The sequence below is a fragment of the Mus caroli genome, chromosome X (assembly GCF_900094665.2).
Source record: "Mus caroli chromosome X, CAROLI_EIJ_v1.1, whole genome shotgun sequence".
In the NCBI taxonomy this organism is placed as follows: domain Eukaryota; kingdom Metazoa; phylum Chordata; class Mammalia; order Rodentia; family Muridae; genus Mus; species Mus caroli.
Genome location: NC_034589.1, coordinates 1982015 through 1999629, shown reverse-complemented (window position 1 = coordinate 1999629; position 17615 = coordinate 1982015). Strand labels below are relative to the sequence as shown.

The window sequence follows — 17615 nt, the reverse complement described above, 5'->3', positions numbered from 1 at the left end:
CTCAGGCCCCTCACGCCCTCTGCTGGCTGCCAGAAGCAGACAGCTTGACCTAGCAACACAGCTGCACTACAAAATAGGAAGCCCTGTTCCTAGGAACTTATAGGCTCCCTGCTAAAGTTGATCACAAAGGGCCATTTTTGTACCCCACTACAGGAAATGGGTAGAAAAAACAGAGTAGGCATAATGTCCGGAGGTCTAAACCCAGCCAGCTCCATCACTGCAGTGTTTTCTGGTTGTAGGGAAGCTGCCTAAACTCATACCAGTTACAAACTGAGAAGCATTTGGTCTTCTCGACACATCTGCCAAGAGAGCAGGGGGTTGGCTCTGTAATAGCCTATACTGGTGAGGTGGTCACTAAACATAAAAGAGGAAAAGACCAACACAAAGCGATGTACAAGGGCTGGAGAGATGGCTCAGTGGTTGAGAACGCTGACTGCTCTTCCAGAGGTCCTGAGTTCGACTCCCAGCAACAACATGGTGGCTCACAACCATCTGTAATGGGATCTGATGCTCTCTGCTGGTGTGTCTGAACACAGCAACAGTGTACTCATATATATTAAATGAATAAATAAATCTTTGTGTGTGTGTGTGAGTGAGAGAGAGAGAGATACAAACCTGGCATGGTAGGGCATGCTTTTAATTACAGCACTGGGGGGGAGGCAGAGATGAGGCCAGCTGCCCCGCCCCCAAAGAGATGATGTACCCTCAAGAAGTCCTAGATGAGTGTCTAGAAAGAGGATGAACATAGACAAGGGAAAACCTAGCCAGCCCCACCCTCTGGGGCCACTACATCAGGAAGGTGTGGCACTATTTGCAGAGATGACAAATATACCTGTAAGCCTTTATTTATTTATATTTTATTAGGTATTTTCCTCATTTACATTTCCAATGCTATCCCAAAAGTCCCCCCCCTACCCTCCCCCTCACTCCCCTACCCACCCACTCCCACTTTTTGGCTCTGACGTTCCCCTGTACTGGGGCATATAAAGTTTGCGTGTCCAATGGGCCTCTCTTTCCANTGATGGCCGACTGATACATATGCAGCTAGAGTCAAGAGCTCCAGGGTACTGGTTAGTTCATCATGCTGTTCCACCTATAGGGTTGCAGATCCCTTTAGCTCCTTGGGTACTTTCTCTAGCTTCTCCATTGGGGCCCTGTGATCCATCCAATAACTGACTGTGAGCATCCACTTATGTGTTTGCTAGGCCCCCGGCCTAGTCTCACAAGAGACAGCTATATCTGGGTCCTTTCAGCAAAATCTTGCTAGTGTATGCAATGGTGTAAGCCTTTAATGTGCTTCCCTGGGTAGCACAAACCCATCTGTTTGTGCACAACCTTCCAGCAGCTCCGGTGCTCATCCTGCCCTGGAGGCTGTGCACTGGCACACTAACTAGTCATAGAAGTTCATCCTTGCCCACATTTTTAGCCATCTCCCAGACTCACAAGGCCTAGCCTGTCAAGGGGTTCCTAGAAAAGAAACTTTTTTTTTTTTTTTTTTTTTTTTTCCGAGACAGGGTTTCTCTGTGTAGCCCTGGCTGTCCTGGAACTCACTTTGTAGACCAGGCTGGCCTTGAACTAAGAAATCCGCCTGCCTCTGCCTCAGAAAATAAACTTTTTAACCATAACCCCATACCTTAAAATAGACTGAGTTAAAGGGGGGAGAACAGCATTCTCCAAGGTAGATGAGGAAGATAGAAGGGATAAGAAGAGAAAAAGAGGGCGCCTAGTTCTCATATCACAAAATAGGAGTCATTCTGGGATGGACAATGAAGACAGAAAAATGAATTAGACTTCCGTCTCTACCCTGGTAAACCTCGAAGGGAGGGGTACAGAAATACGCAGTGATGACGTACAGTTTGAGTGGGGCTGCAAAACAGATGAATGCTCCCTTGCTTTTGTGAAGCAGGAAGAGACCTTACCCTGACATTAAAGCTGGCACTTGAGCAAAGGATCAAGACTTGCTTGATAAGTGGATAAGAAATAAAATCATTTCTGTCACCAAGCACCAGAGATGCGCAAAGCCTGGCAATGTGTATAGGAGAGCAAAGACGCAAGCAAAACTAGGCAGCTAAGCAGGGAAAAGCCAGAAAGGATGAACTCATATTAGCTGAGTGCTTTGTCCTATGCCAGGTGCCAGATACAAAAGTGACCTCATTTCATTGTCCTCACTGCAACCCAAGTGGCAGGAAGCATTACCCACACTTTACAAAGGCAGAAAGGAGTTGTAGTCAGGGTAGTAGCAAAGCCTAGTAGTAGAGACACAGCACATGATGTTCCATGAGCGGTGACACATGCCTGGTAGCAAGTCCTGGAGGAGTTCTGATGTGCCTAAAAATAAAGGAAGTCTGACTAGACAGACTTTTTGCACAAATAGAGTGTGGGTCCTACGATAACTATGGCATCTAGACCTGCATCTAGAGGATGTATCACTAAGCATCCACTGGCCTTCGGATCACAGTTTGAAAACCTAGAGCTCTAGCTTTCTTCCTTTCTCACTTTGGGAAGAAAATGTTTAGGAAGTGCTAGAAGGCTGGAGAATAGTCCAACATTCTGTAGATTTATTCTGTATTGGTATCCTGACCCGAAAAGATCAAGTCTCAACCCTGAACTTTACATGTTCAAGACCAATCCTGGAGCAGAGTCTCTCTCTCCCCATCTCTAAGCCTTAGCAAAAGGACTAGACAAAGCTCTCTGACACCATAGTATCCCAGGAGTTAAGACAGGATCCTTTTTAAAAGCTGGTTTAACAACCTAAAAGCTGCCAGGTGGTGGTGGCGCACGCCTTTAATCCCAGCACTCAGGAGGCAGAGGCAAAACTTAAATTTCTGAGTTCGAGGCCAGCCTGGTCTACAAAGTGAGTTCCAGGACAGCCAGGGCTACACAGACAAACCCTATCTCGAAAACCCATAAACAAGCAAACAAAAGAAAAACGCTAAAAGCCTAAGAGAAGTTAGAATAGGCTATGGAACCACTGATTTAGGTTTCGATGCAGTTCTACCAAATAAAAGCCAAGTGATGAACTGCTTTGAGCCATAGTGTTCCAATCTGTGAAATAGGAATATACACTTCCTAGTAAGTGGGATAGTAGGCAGTACTTTGTCCAGTAGAGTGCATTAAAGTGCAGGAAACGCTCTAGAAGGCAGAGAAAGGCCACAGCGCCTGTGCTCCAAGACAACTAGGTTCCATCTTGAGCTGGTAGCATAACTTGACATCACCCACATCATGTGCGTTTTCAGACATCCAGAATTCAACAAGGTGATCACGCACACAGCCTTGCACCAAGGTAGCAGGGTCAGACTGCCTGCACTAAGACCCTAAGAGACCATTTTGTGAAACTATAAAGGTAATGCTTTTTGCAAAGGTGACCTCAAGGGTACCAGAGATGCCAGAAAGATCTGTCAAGGAAAGCTTTAGGCCAGCGGTTCTTAATCTTCCTAATGCTATGACCCTTTAATACAGCTCCTCACGTTGTGGTGACCCCAACCATAAAACTATTTTCAGTGTTATTTCATAAGTGTAGTTTTGCTACTCTTATGAATCATCATGTAAATATCTGTGTTTTCCGATGTGATCCTATGAAAGGGTTCAGTGCCCAGGTTCAGAGACTGTTTTAGGAACTTAGTGAAGCTGGCTCAAGACAGAGGCTACATATGCTCAAAGCATCAGAGCTGATGAGAGCACAACTACCCAAGCTTGTTGGAACGCAGGTGATGCCATAAAAAGCCCAGGTGTTGGACATGAACTACAGATTCCCTGGTGGGTTTTAGTCTTGCTTTCATCTAATCTCTCTTTGCTAATATCTTCACTCATCTCTTCTGGAATGGGAATGTTTGCTCAGTGCCCTTGTATATTAGATAATGTAACTTGTTTGTTAATTTTACAGAGACTCACAATTAAGTCTCACTATGCAACCTTGGCTGGCCTAGAACTACTTAGATCTACCTGCCTCTACCTCCCAGGTGCTAGTATTAATGGTATACACTACACCTCACCAAGCCTTGAACTTAAGATTTTTGAACAATGTTAGAACTGCTAAGAATTTGGCTACTCTTACAATGAACTAAATGTGTTATCTACCTTGAGATTGCTATCAGATGTGGAGGAACAGGAGTAAAATATTGATATTTAAAGGTAGTAAGGTTTAGGTGTCAAGTTGAGAATGGGTAGATTTGTGATAGTTAACCCTCATTATCAACTCAAATGGATTTGAAATCACCTAAGAAACATACATCTTGGTGGGCTTCTATAGGGAATTTCAAGAGCATTAACCGAGGAGTGAAGGCCCACCCTAAACATGACACCACCCCATGGGCTTGAGGGGTCCTGTGCTTAATAAGGAGAAAAGTAATCCGTGTGCCACCAGCATCCATCTCTCTGCAGCTTCCTGACTGCAGACATGAGCAGCTGCCTTACACTCCTGCCAGCAGCCTTCCTCATTTGAGGCTGGACTGTATCCCCTCCAGCTGTAAGTAACAGTAAACTCTTCTCTTCCTCACGTTGCGTTTGTCACAAGAAAAGTACTACACCTATACAGAGTGAGAAGAGGGGGAAGATTTACAGGAGATTTAATACAGAAAAGGAAACCATACACATGCATCCAGAGAAAGAGGCGGAAACTGAAGTGATGGGGCCATCAGAAACGGAAAAAGTCTAGATTCTTTCCCGGACTTGCTGGAGGATGTTCAGTAAACACCAACACCTTGATTTTGGCCAAGTGAAACCCATTTTGAACTTTTGACCACCAAAACTGAAACAGAATTTATCTGTTATTCTAAGCCAAACAGTCCATGGTTATTTGTCACAACAACCACAGGAAATTAATATATCCCCCCTTGTAGTACTCCTTTGGTGTGAGCTCTAGGGCTTTGTGGCTGTGAGACTATACACAGCAAGGCTTCCATTCTGTGTGATCCACCTCCCTAGAGAGGGTTAGAATTAAAAGGCAGTAGGGGCCCAGAATCCTCCCTCTCTCAGCCTGGGAAGTTGCTGACCCAGCCTGTGGGTAAAAGAACTGCCAATAAAGGGGGAAGGGTACAGGGAAGGATGGCAACAGCATTGGACAGATGTCTTCTCAGAGCCCATGGCCAAGAGGTGTTTAGTATTCTAGGCCTCACAGCCTTGTCCCAGCAAACCTGGAGCCAACACCACCCCCTCACCCAAAACACCCAGGAACACTGGCTCTGCTCCAGGGATAATAAACACAGGCAATCCATCCAATGAGAAACAGGCATACTGCTTCTCTAAGGACCCACACAAGCCTACCAGAATAGAAGAAAGAGAAGAAAGACCCCACCCCCCCAAAAAAAAACATTTCTGGGCCACCAGAGGATTAAAAAAACCCAAGATTCTATTACTTGGCAATAAAAACAAAGTATAGGTAAATGCTATGCCATGATGTGCTCTGAACACATGCTATCCAAAAGAGACAAAGTTACAAAGGACAATGTTAGTGTATGATTCTACTTGTTTCAAAATAGTTCAATCCAGACAAATTAAAATTAATAGGTTGCCAGGAGCTGGAAAAGGAGGAAGGAATGGGGGGGCATTAAAAGCTATAAAAGGGTCTATGATATTAAAAACATTATAAAACTGGTGACAGAAGTACAATTCTATGGCTGTTTTGAAAGCCACTGAATTGTACACTTTTTATTTTGGTTATTTTAGACAGGGTCTGAACACCATAGCTCAGGCTGGCCTCAAACTCTTGGCAATCCTCTTGCCTCAACCTCCCAAATGATGGGATCATACTCATGAGCCTTCACACCTGAAAATTGAGCGCCCTAGTTTCAGCACAGTAAACAAACACAAAACCACCAAAGAACTTATAAACACTCCCAAGAAGTACAAACATCACATTACATCTTCTAAAAGATAACATTCTAGGTGGTCTGTGGTGGTGCAGGCCTTTAATTCCAGCATTGAGGAGGAAGAGGCAGCCAGTTCTCTGAGTTCAAAGGCCAGTCTGGTCTACAGAGTAAATTCAAGGACCACCAGGACCATTACATAGAGAAACTCTGAGCCATCCCCAGAGCCAAGGGGTCCCACATAAAATCCAATAAAGGTCGAGAAGAGTGTAAAACAGAACATTAAAGATGAGATTACACCTTTCTTCACTGCAATGAGTCCAACCACTGTCCTCACAACTACCCATTTAATAGGTAGAAAAAACAAGACCCAAGTAGTGTGAGGTATGGTGGCACACAGCTTTAACCCTGGAACTCAACAGTCAGAGAGAGGCAGGTCAGACCTCTGAGTTCTGAAGCCAGTCTGGTCTACAGAGTAAGTTCCAGGACAGCCAGAGCTACAGAGGAAACCCTGTCTGGAAAAATAAGCAAACCCCCAAAACAAAAGACCTGGAAAAGGGAACTACCCAAAGACCACACAAAAGTTTAGTATAGAAAAACACACCTTTAATCACAGCACTCGGGAGGCAGAGGCAGAACTCGAATTTCTGAGTTCGAGGCCAGCCTGGTCTACAAAGTGAGTTCCAGGACAGCCAGAGCTACACAGAGAAACCCTGTGTCAAAAATACAAAAACAGACAAACAAACAAACAAACAAAGCACTCAAATGCAGCCAACCACCCAATTCCAGATGGGCAGGCTTCTAGATGCCAAGAGATGAGTATCATGGGTGGACAAAGCCTCCTGAGGAGAAAAGATTATCCTGGGGCCAATTGCTCATCCTGAGTGAAAAGAACTAGCCAAGGTGGACAAGGCTAGATGTTTACACTCTAGTAACCCTCATGAATTTTTGCCCTAAATGAAAGTTCTACAATCTTAAAACAGCTCAACAGTTAACACTGGAGTTTGAACTCCAGCCTGTCCAGCTCCAAATCCCAAATTCTTTCCACATGTAACTGTGGAACTTGACAGCCGGCTACAACACTGCCACACATCATCCTTAACCCTTATACAAAAAAGGCTTTGACCTGCCCAGCAAACTTCTATGACTGGAAAAGCAGCAAAGTGGAAAGAGAAGGAACCCAGCTCCTCTTCAAAAGATACCCACTATTCACTATCAAGTGCAGGAATAGGGGGCTTTGAAATCCCTTAAAGCCAAAGCTGACTGACAACACACCAACACATTAGTGAAAGTAAATCAGGTGCAGAGAACAGAAGCTGTACTAGTTCAGTCTGCAAAACGTGGCGGACTGAGAGGTAGAACCAGACACATTGACTGTACTGCTAAACCTAGCATTTTCCACTATCTCAGCATGTTTGTCCTTTACTCCAAGATCTCTGAGTTCTCCTGGCTTAGGATGCTTATAAGCCATTGTTTTCAGTGGCTAGGCTCTGACAAAAGGGACCCTATGACATCATTTCCCCAGGACTCCAACCCAAGGTACCCGGAGAATCCTAAAGGAAACAGGAGTACATATTCGTAGAACTGGAACCAGATTTACCATTCAGACTAATCCCCTCTGTCAGTACTGAAACAGCCTCTATGTTATAAGCATCTGCAACAGCTGTGAACCAAGATTGGAGTAGCAGGACCAATACCCCTTCTTCTCATCCTCAAGAGGCTCAAAGCGGGACCAAGTGAGTCAGGGAGACTAGGAGTAGCTCCTCCTTCCCTTTGTGCCCATAGAACAGAAAGCCTCTCCCATCACAGGGAAGAGCAGGTTTCATGAGTCTGTCAGTTCTTATTTCCAAGTTCTTATGAAGATAAATATAAGGGCGGAACTGCAAGGGGTATAAGAATGTGGCCTTTTGCATCTCCACCAACAGCATGCCTTCTCTTTCCCCGGGATAAGGGATGCATACCTCTGTAAGGGGTAAAGAGACTTTACAAAAAGCAGGGATTCGTAACTCCTGCACCCAGTCAGGCAGTGGTTGTGCGCACACCTATAATCCCAGCACTTAGGTAGCCAAGTTCAAGGCCAGCCTGGTCTACAGAGCAAGTTCCAGAAAAGTACTACACAGAGAAATCTTGTCTTGAAGAAAAACAAACAAACAACTCCTGGAAGCCAGGCAGTGGTGGCACACACTTTAATTCCAGCACTCAGGAGGCAGAGGCAAGCGAATTTCTGAGTTCGAGGCCAGCCTGGTTGGTCTACAGAGTGAGTTCCAGGACAGCCAGGGCTACACAGAGAAACCCTGTCTCAAAACAACAACAACAACAACAACAAAACCTCCTGGACCTGACATCTCTGAGTCTAGATGATTGTTCCGCCAGAAATGACAGGAAAAGAACAAGAACCGTGGATGTGAGACCACACTCTGACCCCTGTAAAACAAATTTTTCAACCAAAAGGAAATGGAATGTAAGAGAAATTTCCAGAAGTGAGAAACAATGAAAATAGGGTCAGAACCTCTACCAGTTCAAGGGATGCCTCAGGCTTCTGGTCCCAAGACCTGACAGCCTTCTTGGCTCTGACCTGAGGGTAAGAAGAAACCAGAACACCCAGGTGCTCTGTCCAAAGAAGGAAGCCTCTGGCCATATTGAAGATGATTTCATGTCCTCTCCCTGGTGAGAAAGAATCACCTGGTGTGGTGGGAGGAGAGCTGCATGCCTAAGCAAGGACTCAGGTCTCAGTCCCCAAGGCAAAGGAATCTCTTGTCCCTGAGGAAGATGGAAAGAGGCCTAAAACTAATTTCCTCAAAATTGTATCATTCCCAGGTCTCCCAGGTTCAAATAAACCCCAAAAGAGACTTATGTTCCTAAAGCCTCCTATGAAGAGGATACTTAAGTTGTCTTAGGTGACAGCCCCAAAAGATTCAGGCCTCAGATCCTAAGGTGTAGACCAATCCCTCACACAACTGATGTGATGTTGAGAATTTCCTCATTCCTCAGGAAACCTATAATCATGCCCCACCCAGTACTGGTGGGAAATGTCATACTGTGTGTGAAGAGCATCTCAAGGTCCAGGAGGAAGAACTTCAGGCATTACCTCTACAAACAGTCTTCAGTGGCACGGATGGGATTCCTGTTCCTAAAGAAAGCCTTATATGTCCTTCACAGAACAGAGTCTCAGGCCCTTGAAGGCAGATTTAGAGGGAGACATCTGACATGGCCTCCAAACTGCACATGTCCTGAGGCTGGAGTTTCTGAGGCAGGGATTAGACAGGATGCATAGTTTCCAGGCCAGACTCTAGACCCCATCCGCAAAGTCAATAGGTGAGAGTTCTCCACATGAGATGGAGCGCTTCCTGAGAGAGACTCTCAAGTTTTCTTTTCCAAGGAACTTAATCTGGGTTTAGTGACTTGAGAGCTCTTTCCCTGTGAGATTAACAGCTCAGCCCCTTGGGTATCAGAGAATTCCAGATGCACAGAAAGAGAGAACTGAGATGTTGAATCCCTGAAGTAAATTTCAATAGGTACGACATATATATATCTCCTTAGGGAAATATATGAAACCCCCCCCCACACACACACACAAGAGCATAGACACCAGCCCATGACTGAAAGTGTGTCCTGAAGAAGCCCTCTTGCCTGGAACATCTGTAATTAAACCCCAGGCCATAAGCAAAGAGGTCTTTACGTCAACACCGACTGTGAGCCACAGTTCTGCTTCTAGGTTCTGGTTTTGGCCTTTGTCCCTAAGCCGTTGAGAATTTTATCTTCCAGAAAGACATTTCACAACACTGGAGGGATACTTTGGAAATCACTATCTAAAAGGTGTGTGTGGGTATACTCTAAACCTTCAATTCTACAAGGAAGTCTAGGTCCCCAAATACAGGCTTAGGATTCCTGAGGAGGCCACATGGCTGGTGAGCAGACTCAGCAAAAGAGAGAGGTCCTTCCTACATCAAGGGTTTACGTTTCTTGGGTATGCTTAGACTATATCTCTGAGGACACCACCTTATTTGAGTTCTTGGGGGAGGGAATCTCACACTTGTCCTAAAGGAAAAAGTTACTGAACCAAAGTCCCTTAGAGAGGCCTGAGAGCTTCCTCTAAGGAAGGACTCCATCGTATCTGCGACTCCTGGGGAATTCCCAATGCCAGTCACTTAGAGGAGATCTCAGAACTGCAAAAGAGTACTTTAGCTTACTTAACTTAGAGCCCCTACCACCAAGTCCTCGGGGGAAGCCATGCCTCCACCACCAGGAAAGAATGTCAAGCCCAGCATCAAGACCTGGGTTTCTTGGACCGGTCTCAAACATTTTCTTGCGCTCCTTCTCAGTCTGGTAGACTCACTCGCTGTTTCTGCCCAAACAGCCCCTCACCTTCCAGCCCTTACCTGTTCTACAGTGGCGGGATCCATGGCCTCGATTCGCGCTGCGGCAGCTTCATACTCGTCTTCACTGTTGTAGCCCGCTCCGACCTCTTCACGTTCCGGACTGGCCCCGCCAACTGCGCCAACGCCGGGAGCTTGACGCCGCCGCTTGCTGTGCCCGGGCCCCGAGCAGCAGCCGCCCACGCCCACGGCACCACCCACGCCCACCACCACCCCTGCCGCGCCCACCCCCGCAGTTGTCGCACCAAGAGCGTCACCAGGACCGCCGCCGGGGCCACCGGGGCCCCCACAAGGAGGTGGAGAAGCCTGCTGTGGCCGAGGGCCCGCGACTGCGCCAGGCGGCACGGCCAGTGCCCAACGATGAAGAGCACCAGGCGGCCCCGGGAGCGGGCCCTGAGGTGGCGGCGAAGCCCGCGGACGGGCCCCCACGACGCCGGAGTCACGGTCGCGCTCTCCTCCGCCCACGCCCGTGCCGCCGCCACCCACGCCTACACCCGCACCGCGCCGAGGCGCCGGGGGCAGCGGCCCGGGCGGCGGCGGTTCGTTGGCCGGGTCGGCGTCGGGAGGTGGCGGCTTCTTTTTGGGGAGAATAGTCATGGCGGCACCGCCAAGTACCCCACAGCAAAGCAAACGCGGAGAACGCCGGGAGAGAACCCGGATGAGGGGGCTACGGTTGTGCGCGAGGCACGACGGGAACAGCAAGGCCTGGATAAAGAGATCAGGACACCGGTTCGAGGACCGCAGACGGGACGCGGGTCACGCCCAGGAGGAGATCCCGGATGTGAAGTCCAGTGGGACGGTACAGAGACGGATTGGTCCCAGCCTTGTCTCCCTCCAAGGCCGGCCGAGCTCCCTGCTACCTGGTTCCGGGATTCGGCTTCAGAGGAAACACAACCAAAACAAGCACCGCTTCGCCCCGCCCCCTCCGTAGGTTCCTCAACTACCGGGTGGGGCTTCCTGGTTGTGCGCATGCACAACAGGACGCAGCCCCGCCCCCTGCACGGAAGTACGTGGGCAAAAGGCTCGCCCGCCGCGACGACTGCAGACACCAGCCAATAGAAGAGGCGCGTAAAGCCTTGACGACACCCACTGGCCAATCCGGGTTGAGCGCTCGCTCTCAAGTCCTCCGCCTCGGATTTCAAAGTCGGCAGCCTTCTTCCCAGCTTCTCCTTTCGGCTCCCAGACTATGCTTTACTTTCCGCGAGGTTTAAGCTCAGAGGCGTCGGCACTGTGCATAAACAGCGGTCTGTCTTATTATGCACAGTAAGACTCGACTCTCCAAGGATTCCATCTGGACCTCAGTTACACTCACTGGAAAACATCAACATTCCCAGAGCACAGCGTCCCCTCTGGCGTCACTTCCCGTTCCTCCCATCCGCCAACCCGAGAGGGTGGACCCTACTTCACCCTGGCAACAGTCGTAATCTTGCGGTGATTAGTTCCACGAAGCTGTCCATCACTTCAGATGGGCCAACCGATAGACAGACGTGCACCGTACTGATAGTTAGTGTTTGGCGGAAAAACACGCCTTCTCTGTCACCTCCGCCCTCTTACCCTCACGTTCACCTCTAGCGTCTGTCTATTGCGCAGGCTCGGTACAGGCTTTACACCCCCTACCACCAAAAACAAAAACAAAAAAACCCAAAAAACAAAACTTAAGTTTACTCAGGAAAAGAGAATATTTACGAACCAAGACTGTTAGCAGCTAGTGTCACCGGGTGGTGTTGGCAAATTCCTTGATATTGAGCAGCTAAAACGCTAATACTATCTTGGCCCTTAATGTCTGAGTGTTTGGAACAAGTCAGTTAACACCCAATCTAGTCTCTATTTCTACTTCTCTATAGATTGGCGATAACTTTTCATTCTTTTTTATTTGGTTTTTCGAGAAAAGGTTTCTCTGTGTAGCCCTGACTATCCTGGAACTCACTCTGTAGACCAGGCTGGCTTCAACTCAGAGAGATCCTCCTGCCTCTGCCTCCTGAGTGCTGGGATTAAACCACCACCCAGCAGCAATAATTTCTATGTGGTAGAAATGAATGCCAATAAATGGCCTGGTTCTGTGCATTGTACACAGTAAGTGCTATATATAAGTTAGAACCTGTGGTAGTGCAGAAAAATCCTGGACTTTGATTCCTTATAAGGAAAACATAAGTTCTAGGCACACGTGGATCATTATGAACTATTGACTTTGTTCAAATCATTGTCTCTTTTGAGATTACCTAACAAAAGTGCAATATCAAAACTAGTGTTATCATGGCTCTGGAGGCTCAGGCAGTAGGAGCAAGAGCTTAAAGCCAGGGGCTGGAGAAACGGCTCAGTAGTTAAGAGTAGTTAAGTGTAAGATGGCTCAGTAGTTAATCTCTTCCTGAGGACTCATGTTCAACTTCCAGCACCCACATGTGAGCTCACAACCATGTATAACTCCCGTCCCAGGGAACTGACACCCTCAACTAGGAATGTAGGATGAAAAATGCATACATGCAAACAAAATATCCATACACAAAATAATTTTAAGAGATTGTGTGTGAGGGAGAGAGAGAGAGAGAGAGAGGAAGGAAGAGGGAGAAGGAGAAGAGGGAAAAGAAGGAGAGAGAGAAGGAGAGGGTGTTAGTTCAAGGGTAGCCAGGACTACATGTTGGGACTGTCTCCAACAAAAGATATTCTGGGGAAAACAGAAAGACCACCTAACCTCCTCCCTTCAGATGAAAGGCATCAGTAATACATGGGTAAATATGGGTCCTAGTAATATTTTCTGTTCCTGAGACTTCACAATAGGAGGAGACTCCTATCTACGGGACTTCTTCCTTTTTTTTTTTTTTTTTTTTTTTTTTTTTGGTTTTTTCGAGACAGGGTTTCTCTGTGTAGCCCTGGCTGTCCTGGCACTCACTTTGTAGACCAGGCTGGCCTCGAACTCAGAAATCCGCCTGCCTCTGCCTGCTGGGATTAAAGGCGTGCGCCACCACGCCCGGCTCTCTACGGGACTTCTATGGTCAGGGATTTCTGCCAAATACCTATAAACATTACCCTGAATCGTCTAATGGTTGTCTCCAGACCCATATTTCCCATTCCCTACTGGCTATCTGCTCAGCATCTAAAAATGAACTCCTACTATTCATGACTAGCCTTCATCCCATACTTAACTATGTACCTGGCACTGTAAGAATTTCCTCCAACAGCAAAAGGCACCCTTAGCCAGTCATTGCCCAGCCCAGAAACCTAAGAGTCTAATTTTACTGTTTCTGCTTCTCCAGCTCTCACCTTTGCCTTGGAAATTCCAAGTCCCACCCATCCCATGTCTGGAATTTCACACCTCTCCAATTCCACTGCTACCAACCTAGCCATCATCCCCCACCAAATGGACTACCACAAAAACCCTTGACTGATCTTTCTTCCTCTAAGACTTTTTCTCAATAGCTTATTCCCCATGGGCAAAATTATCCTTCTGAAATGCAAACACAATGCCTGGCCTGTTTCTTCAGTGGTCTCCCCTTCTATCTCGGACAAAGTCCCAAATCCATCTCCTAGTTTCAAAAGCCTTTTGCAATCTATACTATCTACTTTCCTCTTCAGCCTCGTACTCACTCCCCTTCCAGCTAGTTTCAACTCCTTTCAGTTCCCTGAAGGCTTTACGCTCACGCTCACGCTCACTCTCTGATCATTGGATACACTGTGCCCTCCACCCACATCTTTTAGTCTTCCATCTCTTGCTTGACTAACTCCACCTCCTTCCTTGAAGGCTGGCCAGTTAAGGTTACCTGGCTGTCTATGTGTTTTTTGTTTTGTTTTGTTTTTTATATATCTAATTTTTCTTAATTAGGTATTTTCCTCATTTACATTTCAAATGCTATCCAAAAGTCCCCCATTACCCCCCTCCCCGTGTTTTTTGTTGTTGTTTTGGTTTGATTTGGTTTTGGTTTTTTTGGTTTTTCAAGACAGGGTTTCTCTGACTGTCCTGGAACTCACTTTGTAGTCCAGGCTGGCCTTGAACTCAGAAATCCGCCTGCCTCTGCCTCCCGAGTGCTGGAATTAAAGGCGTGCGCCACCACGCCCGGCTTTCTACATGTTTCTATAACCTATCAATCTCACTTGTACCACACTGTATTGTGATTGTCTGCCTGCCTGCCATGTTTATCTATGATCTAATGATGCTATTGTGCCCATCAGTGTACCTTACTACTAGTACATGATGGGCTGTTAAGAAATACTTGGTGAGGGCTGGAGAGATGGCTCAGCAGTTAAGAGCACTGACTGTTCTTTTGAAGGTCCTGAGTTTAATTTCCCAGCAATTGGTGGCTCACAACCATCTATTATAATGAGATCTGGTGCCCTCTTCTGGTGTGTCTGAAGTCAGCTACAGTGTACTTATGTATAATAAATAAATAAATAAGCTTGGTGAATAAAGAAATTACTGTTTCTATTTCACATTAGCAACGTGGCACAAAGAGTGAGTCTCTCACAAAGGACTAAAATGTGTCAATCTGAATCTAAGGTTGGTCTCCACAGGGCTCTACACAACTCAGTCACATACTAGCCTGGTGTAGCTGGTATCCAGAAGAGAACAGCAGAGGCACTATCCATGAGGAAGGGGGATTATTACCAAACTCAGAAAAAAAATTTATAGGTTTTTTGCTATCAGGAAGCATGGGCTTAAGTTGCTCCTCAAAGTAAGTCCACGTTGCTCTAAATCTTGGCTTCTCCTTGGCAATGAAGGATCTGGAGCAGATTAGTATCTAAGGTCCATCAGTCCTAGGACCCTCGGCTTGCTTCACTGCCTACAGAGACAAACTCTGCAAAGCACCCTTTTTCATTTCTCCATAATCCACGTCTTCGAAAATAGAGCACTAGCCACCCATCTACCCACACCAGTCCCTTCACTGTTGAATTTCTCTTTGACTGAAAGAAATTGAGACCATAGTGTCCTTAACCCCTCAGCCAAACCCAGCCCTCAAAGTCAATCCACAGAGTCAGTAGATGCTCAGTCCACATCTCTCCTCTTAGGTTTTATTGACTGATGAAAACTTCATCTTTGTCAGCTGCCAGCTTCAGAGGGACAGAGCTGGAGACAGGGAACCTGAGATGACGTGAGATTCAGTCGAGAGCATAGATCCAGAAGGTGACCCAAGAGGGAGGAGAAGACAGTGTGCAAAGGAGTTACAGCAGAGAAGGAGGCGATATCTTCTATCTCTCCCAGGGGTCAGGAACAGTTCAGTCCTCTGCCCACACTACTTCTGGACTTCTGCCCAAGAATATGAAACCAGCCCATGATCTCACCGCCCAGCCCAGCTCTTGCTGGATGTTAGTCTCTTATCTCAGCAGGTCCAGACTCCAGACCAACCCAAGAAGAAAGCACATCAGAGAAGAGAGTAGTTAGATGTGGCCCATCTGATCAGAGCAGATGTATATGCTGCAGCAAATTGGTCCAAGGCTTTGCATATTGGTATGGCAGCAGCTGCTATTGCTAGAGTTTGCTGGAGGCCCAGCAGAAGACAGGTGGCGGGAACTCACTTCCAGCAGCTAGCCAGGGAAAAGGGGTGGTTAGTGTTTGTGCTATCTCTGTGTTGGGAGAAGCAGCCTGACCCCCCTCAGCCAAAGCGTGAGGGTAGCAGGTCACTACAGAGGCCACAGCCCATTAAGCCAGCCCAGGGTTGCATTCCAAGCTTCCAAATCCGGGAAATGCTGGGCCTGTTGAAGGGCAAAACCTTGCCCCCTCAAGGCTAAATTGGAGATGAGGGTTCTCTTCCCTGAACTCCCAAACTTGCACAACACAACCAAAGAGAAGAGGAACTCTTAACTCTTGTCAGACCAGACAGACCTCAAATGTTAGACTATAGAAAGCTTTAACCTGCCTCTGAGGGCCCAAGGGAAGAGGCATGCAAGAGGCCAACTAGGAGAGAGAGGCCAGTCCCAGCATGCTGGGGCAAGGAGGCCAGGGACCCATGGAGTCCCATGCTTCAAGCTCCCACTAGAAAAACTGTCTGGACTGAGGGAAGTTCCTCATTCCCTACCTATGTTCCCACCAGATGGGCCATTCCATGAAACTCCATTGCATAGTTCTTGTCAGGGGGCACAGGGAGTTCCCAGGTCTGCCCCTCTTTGCCTCCCCCAAAATATGGCTTTGGAAAGGAGTTCCCAAGAATAAAGAAGGCCCTCTGAATGGGCAGGCCCATTCCTCACAGGGAAGAGATCTTGACAGTCTCAGGGAGGAGGCAAGGAGTACCCAAGCTGGAGTTCCTGAGAGTGGTGTTGGGTGTGCCACCACTGCCGCCACCACCAGTAGGGGAGGAAGGTTGACTTTCATCTGGCGTGTTGGCAGGGGGGGTGGGGATACTGATGATGGCGGCCACGAAGTCCCGGCTGTCACAGTTCAGGTCAAGGCTGTCGTGGGGCTTGGCATTGAGGCTTGAGCGGCTGTGAACAGGGGTGGGGAAGATGGCATTCTCTTTAAAAGTCATCTGGATAATTGCCATACAATCTTCACATTCATTAAGCACCGACTGCGTCCCTTGCACTACAAATTTGTGCTACAAATTCTCCCTGCATCCTCAAGTATGGCAAGGGAGATGAATTCTGAAGCCAGCTGGGCTTAGGTTCAAATCATGATCACCAAATCCCTCTTTTATTTGTAGCATGGAAATAAAAAAAAAAAAAATCCTTACCTCATTAGGTTGTTACAGAGATCAAATGAAATAATAAATGAGACAAAGTGCCTGAACATAGTATGCACACACACACAGTTTTGTGTGATGCTGAAGATTAAATCCAGAGCCTTGTCATGATTGTCTATGTACACATGCAATCCTGGTGCCCAAAGGAGGCACCAGAACCGTGCATCAGATCACCTGAAACTGGAGTTAGGGGTGGTTATAGGTGCGGGGAATTGAACCCAGATCCACTGCAAGAGCAATAAGTACTATTTATTTATTTATGTATTTATTTATTTTGTTTCTTTGAGACAGGGTTTTTCTATATAGCCCTGTGTCAGGGTTTGTATATTCTTGGACCAGGGAGTAGCACCATTTGGAGGTGTGGCCTTGTTGGAATAGGTGTGACCTGGTTGGAGTAGGTATGTCACTGTGGGTGTGGACTTAAGACCCTCACCCTAGTTACCTGGAAGTCAGTCTTCCACCAGCAGCCTTTGGATGGAGATGTAGAACTCTCAGCTCTACCTGCGCCATGCCTGCCTGGATACCTTGATGATAATGGACTGAATCTCTGAACCTGTAAGCTAGCCCCAATTAAATGTTGTTTTTATAAGACTTGCCTTGGTCATGGTGTCTGTTCACAGCAGTAAAACCCTAAATAAGACACCCTGGCTGTCCTGGAGTCAGCTTCATAGACCAGGCTGGCCTTGAACTCACAGAAATCCACCTGCCTCTGCCTCTGCCTCTCAAGTGATGAAAGGCATGTGCCACCACTGCCCTGTCCAGTAAGTATT

General features: G+C 47.2%; 2 protein-coding genes across 6 annotated transcripts in view; both read right to left on the bottom strand.

The window, feature by feature from the left end:
* Positions 1-11522, bottom strand: part of Otud5 (OTU deubiquitinase 5) — a 33266-nt gene extending 21744 nt beyond the window's left edge. For 3 of the 5 annotated variants that reach the window (XM_029473234.1, XM_029473235.1, XM_029473236.1), the window contains exons 1-2: positions 10426-11522; positions 10184-10296 (exon numbers count right to left, since the gene is read on the bottom strand). In XM_029473234.1, coding sequence (XP_029329094.1) covers positions 10184-10296; positions 10426-10777 — 465 coding nt within the window. In that variant the 5' untranslated portion in view covers positions 10778-11522. Of the gene's footprint in view, positions 1-10183 lie in introns of all 5 variants that reach the window. The other 2 variants (XM_021153497.2, XM_021153498.2) reach the window with 1 other exon arrangement.
* A 3051-nt stretch (positions 11523-14573) lies between these two features.
* The window catches only part of Kcnd1 (potassium voltage-gated channel subfamily D member 1), a 15453-nt gene continuing 12411 nt past the window's right edge, over positions 14574-17615 (bottom strand). The window contains exon 6 of the mRNA XM_021153822.1: positions 14574-16588. Within this exon, the coding sequence (XP_021009481.1) occupies positions 16351-16588 (238 nt within the window). The 3' untranslated portion in view covers positions 14574-16350. The remainder of the gene's footprint in view (positions 16589-17615) is intronic.